Source organism: Lissotriton vulgaris, chromosome 4_1 (assembly GCF_964263255.1).
Source record: "Lissotriton vulgaris chromosome 4_1, aLisVul1.2, whole genome shotgun sequence".
NCBI classification, from domain to species: domain Eukaryota; kingdom Metazoa; phylum Chordata; class Amphibia; order Caudata; family Salamandridae; genus Lissotriton; species Lissotriton vulgaris.
The window spans coordinates 1046894911-1046904407 of NC_141691.1; the positions used below are offsets into that span (position 1 = coordinate 1046894911).

General features: G+C 49.3%; 1 protein-coding gene across 1 annotated transcript; it reads left to right on the forward strand.

The window, feature by feature from the left end:
* Window positions 1–4026: 4026 nt before the first annotated feature.
* Window positions 4027–4890, forward strand: LOC147722844 (uncharacterized). The gene has a single exon (XM_086967399.1). The coding sequence runs from the start codon at window positions 4027–4029 to the stop codon at window positions 4888–4890; it is 864 nt and encodes a 287-aa protein (XP_086823525.1).
* Window positions 4891–9497: the final 4607 nt, after the last annotated feature.

The window sequence follows — 9497 nt, forward strand, 5'->3', positions numbered from 1 at the left end:
ATCTGGGTTTAATCCATCACCGTTCTTTAGCCCACTCTGCCACCCCAGTTCAGACATGGCCATATGCAAATCAGTCTGACCCTGTGCCTCATGGTCCAGCGCGAACTGCCAAGCCATGCCTTCCCTGGACTGGATTCAAGCTTCCGAGGACTGGTTTCTGGCATTACAGCCGTCTTAAGCCAGGCTTGCTTGAATCCAGTGGCAAAGTGAGCAAGGGACTCCTGTCTCAGCATACCCTGTCAACTTATGGCGAACAAAGCGGTACACAAGGAGGTGGTGATGGACGGAGCATCTGAACCAATCAAACACTCACACCCAGTCAACAGATCTGGGTTTAAACCATCACCGTTCTTTAGCCTTTGCCCTACTGTACACCCCAGATAAATTCTGTTGAGATTCTGCTTTGAGTTTGACCAAACGTTTGTAGCTTCAGCAGTCACTATTTAACCTTGAATGCGCGATTACGCTCAACATGGCAGATGAACATGGGTAAAGTTGCCCTTGTGTGAGGTAAGCACATGATAAATGCAGTGTAGAGCTTACAAGTGACCTTGCAATTTTTTTATTTATTTTGTAAGCGTAAGTTAAACTTAACATTGGATTTCAGGGCGGCCTGCCAAGAAACCTTGCATTGCACAGGCTTCCATTTTTGGCATTGAATAAATTAAAACACCAACTGCATAGTTTGGGCTGGCCCATGTGTGTGGGATTGGAATTTCATCTGCCCTCAAGGTATGCTAATGTTCACTGATAGATTGCACAATGTCGGCAAGGTATGTCACAACCCACTGGCAAAGTCATAAGCTATTTCAGAGCTGCTCGACAAATGTCAACTGTATCCTGCTCCCAAAGTAAGCCTCGATAAGAAAACAGTGCCATTTAATGGAACCACCTAGTATAAAAATGAATGCCTTCGATAGCAGAGTAATGCATCGTTTTGCTGCAAACCTGCAGGATTGTTAGGAGGAGGTCATGTAATTTGTAGATTGTTATCAAATAACCAAAATGTATAATGAAATATAATACACAGGATATGATATGCCCATTGTGGGATTTTTTCTTTTCCTTTTGTCTTAGCCGGACTTGGGTGAGTAACCAGGGACATTCTTACACCACATAGCTTATTGCTGGTCCCTGGCTGGTATCGCGATTAAGACAAAATGCCGGACGATCGGTGTCGTCCTTTTCCTAATGGCTCAGGCGGCATTGCCCCCAGTAAGCGATATTGGGAACTGGTTAGGGGGGTACACCATAGTTGCGTATTTATTTCCCATACCTCCAAGGAATAAGTACCCCTACATGCTTCTTGGGTGATGCAAGGGGGTTTGTACCCATACAATTTGCACCAAAGATACTTTGCACGTTATCTATTATGCAAGCGGGAGGGATGGATCTCGAAGTTTTTGGGATGCTTATGGAGGTTCCTCCAAGCGGCAGACTAAAAGTACTAAGGCAGGTCTCAAGAAGTCAGGGCGTATCCTTCGTTACAGGCTTCAGAGCAAGGGGGAACGAATAAGGGTTATGCATGCTAGCCAGTACTCAGGGCCTTAGATGCAATGTATGCATTTGGCACAGTTCAGGCTGATCTGAACTTCTTTTTGATTGCTAAAGCAACGCTTAGGCCTGTATTACAAGTACTTTAAGTAACACTGTAGGAGGCTGTGTTAAGGGCATCTGCATGTAATGTGGAGAAATGAAAGTATGCAGTGATTGGCACAGTGTAGTATGGGTCATTTTGGTTTCTTGGGTGTCAGCCAGAACATTCCTACAGGGCGGAACACCATGATAATTGGTGCTATACTGACTAGCCACAAAAACAGAACTGGGTGAGGGTGACTCATAATTTGCAGACCTGGTTTCCGTTGCCTATAGGTTTTGGGCACTTTGCCGCTATTGATCAGGGGTAATAATACATATGCCCTCTGTGGGAATTGTGACGGCGACTAAGTTTCCTATGGTTGACGTATCTGATTTATTGGTAAATCTCTTGGGTGCCAATGCTACTAGTGCGCCGGCACCCCAGTTTTGCCACTCACAGAGGTTAGTCCTGTAACTGTATGATCAGACCTATCATTATAGGGGGAAAAAATTGCCATGTGGGACCAAACCTTCTTTTCTTTATATTAAGTTACCTTTAGGGCAGGCTCCATGATTCCACATGAGCTAGACATTATTTACTGAGAGAGTTATGCTTAGCAAATTACAGCAAGTGATTTACATGGTTTTGAGGTCAGGCCTGCTTGGCACTGGCCTCGGTGAGGGCCACTCAAATAGACTTTCAACACTGAAGACGTCAAAACAGTACATCCCAGGGCTTGTTGTAGCACCTTCAAAGGTATCCCTGCACACAGTGGGGGGATAGACAGGAATTAGGAGTAGGTGTCAAAAGTCCTAGGCACCATTTGCAGCTACGCATAAGCATTAGGAGTGCCTCTGCACGGTCCGCTTATACACGTATGCAGGGGTTTGCACACGGGATCTATACACCCTAGTGCCCTTACACATATTCACAATAATGTATTGTCACACAGTATTGCTACACCCAAGTACCTGTGCACTCGTACCTTGGATGTCTGTGTGGCAACACACAGTACCAGCGCACCCCTGTCCATGTACATGGTGCCATTATATCCCTAGGGTTTGTCACACGGTATCTCTGCACCCTTCTGCCTGTGCACTTACGTAGTGATATGTCCAAGTGGGGTCACATATTACTGACATCCTGCGGCCTGTCATATTAAGCAAGCTATTCCTGTGTTGTACAGTCTGACAAAGTAGCACTGACTTGCGAATTGTGTTTGGACATCTAAATGCAAAAGGCACTAATCATTGATGTTTGATTTTCATCTATGCATGACTGGAGCCACGCCTGATGCCTGGGAAGTGATCCACACCGCTATGACTGCAAGGTGTGGACAACCAAGGGGACCGGTAGACCCGAAATGTAGGTGGCCAGCTACGGCATTGCGTGTGGTGGGCGAGCAATTCAAGGGCTCGGTCGGTGCCAGCAGGAGACGGTGCGGCCTATGCGCTATAGTTGAATTGTATAAGTGTGTCAACCATTGGTGGTTGCCATTTGTGGTAAGTTAGCAGTACGCTGACTTATAGGTGTATACCTTGCTGTGAGGAGGAGGAGCAGGAGGACACCCGTGGAGCGGAACGGATGTGGTCTTCCTCCATGCTACAACAGCAAAACACGGAAATCACCAGCGCTCTTGTCTCCGGACGACTGGAGGGGGCGGAGTCACGCATACCAGCGGAAGTGAGGAGGATAAGAAGAGAGAAGGAGGAACGGACGGTGTGCAGTGTTGGAGGCAGGAGAGCCGAGCACCTGGAGGGCGGAGAGGAGAATCGAACCAAAGAGGAGGAGAGCACGGGAGAAGGACGAGTGACCAGCAGAGGAGGAACTGCGGAGGAGAGAGTGGAGAGTCGAGTAGCGGAAGGAGAAGGACCAGTGGACGAGGCGGAGAGACGCAGGAACCAGGAGAGTGTTGTGTACACCATTTACAAACCCAGTGGGCCAGCAGAAGGAGGAGACGCCGCGGTCCGAGAAACGGGCCGTGGCTCAAGGCAAGTGCCGCTACAAGGGGCGTTTTGGTGGGGCGTGTGGGGAAGCGGGAGGTAGGCACTTAAGGGGGGGTGTCATTTGTTTAAGTCATTCCTCACCAACCCCCCCCCCCCTTCTCACACTGATCGGTGACGGTAGCACTTAACCCCGTATCAAAGCACAAACTGATCGCGACCCTTGTACCTTCTTGTTTCCCTTCTGAGGCCCAGAGACTCCGGAGCCATAGACCTATACCGAGCAGGACCACTGACCACATGACCAGGACAGCACGACGCGGAAGGATGAAGAATTAGTCTACCCCACCCCATAGACCCTGTTATAACTTTTGTTTTGCTGACAAGGCACAATAAAAAAAGTCAACTGAGACTGTACCCCATGGTTTTGTATTCTGCACACCCTTGTGGCCCCAGACCCCCAAATATTTTGGTGTCAGAAGTAGGATATAACACTGTGGCGACATGTCACAGCCCGTGCTTATTCCGGTGGAGAATGTCATTACCCAACTGGCGGAGGGCCAAAGGTACCTCCAGATAGTATTCGAACAACAGTTGCAAACTGCAAAAACGGAGAGGGAGGCCTTGCATGATGCCCTGAAGGAACAGGCCACTCTCCTCACCACAAATCAACAAATACAAGATACTGCCATTCTGCGTCTCACGGACGCCATAGCAAATACCCGGATTAACCCCAATGTCCCCAGTTCGGTATTACAAAAGTTTCAAGAAGGAGATGATCCAGACTATTTTTTTACTAGCTTTGAGCGAGTTGAAACCACGGCCGTATGGCCCAGAGAAAGATGGAGCCAGTATATCGCTCCCCTTCTATCGGGCAAATTACAGGCCGCCTATCAGGCCGCAAACCCCACAGGCAGAACGCCATATGATGAGATAAAGAAAGCCATACTTGAAAGACTGGGATGCGATCAGGAGTATTACAGGGCCAAATTCCGGAAGGAAAGGTGGAACCCCGGGGACAACCCCCGAGCCTTGTATTATCGGATCCGAGATCTGGGCACATGTTGGCTGACTCCCCACGAGTCCACCATAGATGAACTGACCGCCAAGGTTTTTTTAGAACAATTTCTGGATGCCTTACCACCCACCACCCACTCCTGGGTCAAACAGCATCCCAACCTCACTCCTACAATAGCAGTAGACCTAGCTTGTGCTTATCACAGGGCCCCTGAGTTCCGAGCAGGGATTACCCGAACACCTGCATCCCTCCCAAGACAGACAACCGCCAGAACCAAGCAGACCCGAGCCCTGAGCTCCCTTCCTTCCACGAGTCCCCTTCAGACCCATGCCCCCCATCCCTGGTCCTAGTACACAAGGACCCCAGTGCTATCACTGCTCCGAATGGGGCCACATAGCCCGACAGTGCCCTCATAGAACCCCACCGGCCGAGCCAATGGAAATAGGATATTCCAAAGGGCGTATATATCTGACGGGCAAGGGTCATCACCAGAATAAAAGGGAGGTACTGCTAAACGGGAAAAAGCAACAGGCACTGCTGGACACAGGTTATCATGTGTCCGTCATAGATAGGGCTTTGGTTGCACCACAACAACTTCGAGACAACGAAACAGTGCATGTCACCTGTGTCCATGGTAACACTGTACTGTACCCCGTAGCGGAAGTACTACTGGAGGTCTCTAACGACCCCCAGCTGCGAAAAGTAGGTGTGATACCCTCTTTACCAGAAGCTGTCATTATCGGGACGGATCACCCCCGGTTTGACCAATATATCAATGAGACAAGAAGTAAATCAGCTACCTGGTGGGGGGACGCCCCTTTGAAGGATAGCGATGTGGAGGGGGTAGTGGGGAAGGATCGGAAAAGTAAGAGCGAAAAGCGAAGAGCCAAAACCCTGTTTACACAAGCAACACGACAATCACATGTTTTTCCTGTGACCCTTACAGACACGGTGGAAACCACCCCAAACAGCTTTCAGGTAGCCCAGAGGGACGACAACACCCTTCTCCATGCCTGGGAACAAGTACAAGAACAGGAACCCGACAAGGTAGGAACATACTTTTATGTGAAACAGGGTTTGCTATATAGAGCCACAAAAAGGGGAGACACCATCACAACCCAGCTCCTTGTTCCCCTGTCCTTCCACGACCATGTGTTACAGTTGGCCCACAACTATACCGGTGGGGGGCATTATGGGAAAGAACAGACCCTCACATTCTTGTTAAGTAAGTTCTACTGGCCCGGTGTCTATAAGGACGTGGCAAGATATTGTGCTGCATGTGTGCGATGCCAGTACTCGATTCCCACCCGGATAAAAAGGGCCCCATTATATCCTCTACCCATAATAGACGTTCCATTCAAGCGTGTGGGCATGGACCTAGTGGGACCACTCACTCCCTCAGCTAGAGGCCACAAATATCTGTTAGTGGTTGTGGGTTACGCTAGTCGATACCCAGAATAATTTCCCCTGAAATCAATGACTACCCCTGTGATAGCCAGGGCCATGGTCACCTTGTTTACTCGGGTGGGGTTCCCCGAAGAGATCCTCACCGATCAAGGGACCCCGTTCATGTACAGGAATTTATATATATATAGCGCAAATCACCGAGCGGTTTCTAAGCGCTTGCTTAGGGAACCCGTCCTGGTATTCCCCTGTGAGATAACCCCAGCAGAGTATCCGCAAGGTGAAAGCCAGGCATCCCGCCGCGAGGGGCCGTTGTGGAGATTAAGCAAGCTATTGCCCAGAGTCGCAGAGTGTGAACCCATGAATCGAGTAGGCACCGGAGCGAGAGTTGTCAAGTCCATGGACATTTTAGGACTCAAGACCCCACCGAGCCGGGAATTGAACGCTGGTCCTGGGCTGACCTCTGCTTCCAGGTCTGCCTCCTCTAACCAGTGAGCCACACTTCTCCACCATGTCTCGCCTGATGACACAGGTGTGCAGGATCCTGGGTATCCGACGGATACGGACATCCGTCTATCACCCCCAAACAGATGGCCTTGTGGAGCGTTATAATAAGACCATAAAGAACGTGCTCCGCAAGGTCATCTCTGACATGGGAAGGGACTGGGACCAGCAACTGCCCCTTATGTTTGCCACAAGAACACATGAACAAAAATCCATGGGCTACTCCCCGTTCGAGGTCCTCTTCTGTAGGAAACCCCGGACACTATTGGATATGGCCGCGGAGCAGTGGGAGGAGGAAGAGGAGGAGGGGAAACCCCTTCGACAATACGCAGTGGATTTAAAGGCCGCCATCACACACATATGGGGTTTAGTCCATGAACATTTGGAGACTGCCCAAACCACTCAAAAACGTCATTATGATCGGAGTTGTCAGGTAAGAACATTCCAGCCTGGCGTTAAGGTGCTTCTACTCCTTCCCACCACCGACAACAATCTGTTGTCAAAATGGCAAGGACCCTACGTCATAGAAAAGAAGGTATCCCCCGTCACTTATAGTGTACTCCAACCCCTGCATCCAGGCGGAAAACAAATATACCCTATCAACCACCTGAAGAAATGGGTGGAACCCCCTGAGTCTACGGGAGAGGGTCGGTCCGCCCTTCTGGTAACCACTCAGAGACCCTTGAACATCCCCACAGCCCCCACCACATGTCACAAATAGAGGAAGCCCACATAGACGACATTGTCACATCCTCCCAGCGAGCCCAGTTAAAAGCCACCCTCGCCCATTTTCCTGGTCTTTTTTCTTCTGATCCCGGAATGACTGCGTTGGTACAACACGATATCACGGTCTTGAATAATACCATTGTCAAACAAAAGCCATACCGCATTCCTGAGGCTAGGAGGGAGGCCGTGGAAAAAGAGGTGTCTGCCATGCTGCAGGCTCACATTATAGAGCGCTCTACAAGCAACTGGTGCTCTCCCATAGTAATAGTGCCGAAACCGGACCGAAGCTTGCGCTTTTATATTGACTTCCGACAAGTAAAGAGCGTTACAAAGTTCGACTCCTACCCAATGCCGTGGGTCGATGAGTTGCTAGAGAAACTGTGGAATGCCACCTATATGACAACTCTTGACCTTACGAAAGGGTATTGGTAGATCCCCCTGTCACCGCAAGCAAAAGAAAAGACTGCCTTTTCCACTCCCTCTGGGCTCTATCACTTTTGCGTGCTCCCCTTTTGTTTGCACGGAGCCCCCGCAACGTTCCAAATGCTCATGGATCGGCTTCTCCAACCCCATAGGGAATACGCAGTCGGCTATATAGATGATATTGTGGTGTTTAGTCCCACCTGGGAAGACCATCTGAAACATCTATTTTTAGTGCTTCCAGCAATCCGAGAAACAGGGCTCAAAATCAACCTAAACAAGTCACTGTTAGCTACAGACTCTATACACTATCTAGAGTATACCATACAGCAGTGTTCTTCAATCTGTGGGGCGTGTCCCCCAGGGGGGGCGCGCCACCATTCCAGGGGGGGCGCGCACTCCAGCCGAAAAGCTGACCTTTTGTTGTCTTTTTTTTCCTTGGTTTTCGTCTGTCCCAGTCGCAAGTAGTCACACATTTCCAAAAAGGAATTGTGATTGGCCTGCTGCTCCTGCTTTCCCCAATCAGCATGCAGGAACGTCACCAGTGACGTTCCACCAATGAGAGTGGTAGCAGCTGGATTGCAGGAAGTGCAGCGAAATTTGCGGCCATTAAGCACTTGCATTCGACTTTAGCTGCCTTTTCTTCCTGGTTTTTATTTTTGAACGGTTTCCCTGTTGTCTTGCTGGGAAGGACTTCTGGAATCTGCCCCTCATCGCCTCTCCTCGCTGGGAAGGATTCTGTGCCCCTCATAGCCTCTCCTTGCTCGTGTCTACGTGTGCCTCTCCTGGTTGGAAATATCTGTGTGCCCATCATCGCTGGGAAGGACTGCTGGTAAGAGGGCTTTTGTAGAAGTCAGGGGGGGTGGGGGGGGGGGGGGTGTTCTGATCGGCCGTATTTATGTGTATACTTTCTTATACAGCTCGGACTTTACAGGCTTTTGTAGAAGTCAGGGGGGGGCGGGGGGTGTTCTGATCGGCCGTATTTATGTGTATACTTTCTTATAAAGCTCGGACTTTACAGGTTTTGTAGAAGTCAGGGGGGGCGGGGGGGGGGGTGTTCTGATCGGCCGTATTTATGTGTATACTTTCTTATACAGCTCGGACTTTACAGGCTTTTGTAGAAGTCAGGGGGAGTGTTCTGATCGGCCATATTTATGTGTATACTTTCTTATACAGCTCGGACTTTACAGGTTTTTGTAGAAGTCAGGGGGGGTGTTCTGATCGGCCGTATTTATGTGTATACTTTCTTATACAGCTCAGACTTTACAGGCTTTTGTAGAAGTCAGGGGGGCGGGGTGTTCTGATCAGCCATATTTATGTGTATATTTTGTTATACAGCACAGACTTTACAGGCTTTCTCGAAGTCAGAGGGGGCGAGGTGGGGGGGGGGTTGTACTGATGTTCGGCCGCAAGTCTGCATGCATTTGTATTTAAAGCGTTTTTATATAGCACGGACTTTACCCGATGTCAGAGCGCTTCACAATAGGAACAGTAATGATACACAAGCATTTACAATGCAATAGGTCTCGCAGCATTAAAGTTTGAGTTATTGGCATTGTGTATGACAATGCGTTGCATAACATTTTTAGCCAACTTTAAATTGGTGAGCAGTGAGAGTGTGTGCAAGAGTATGCTGTTGCTGACAGCTATTATTATTCACATAGCTCTGATGATGCACCTCACGCACGGGGCTGACGCAGTTATTATTCACACAGCTCTGATGATGCACCTCAGGCACGGGCTCACAGCTGTTATCATTCACACAGCTCTGATTATGCACCTCACGCACGGGGCTGACGCAGTTAGTATTCACACAGCTCTCATGATGCACCTGAGCACGGGGCTGACGCAGGTATTATTCACACAGCTCTGATGATGCAATTGTGAGCAAACAAAATGCAAG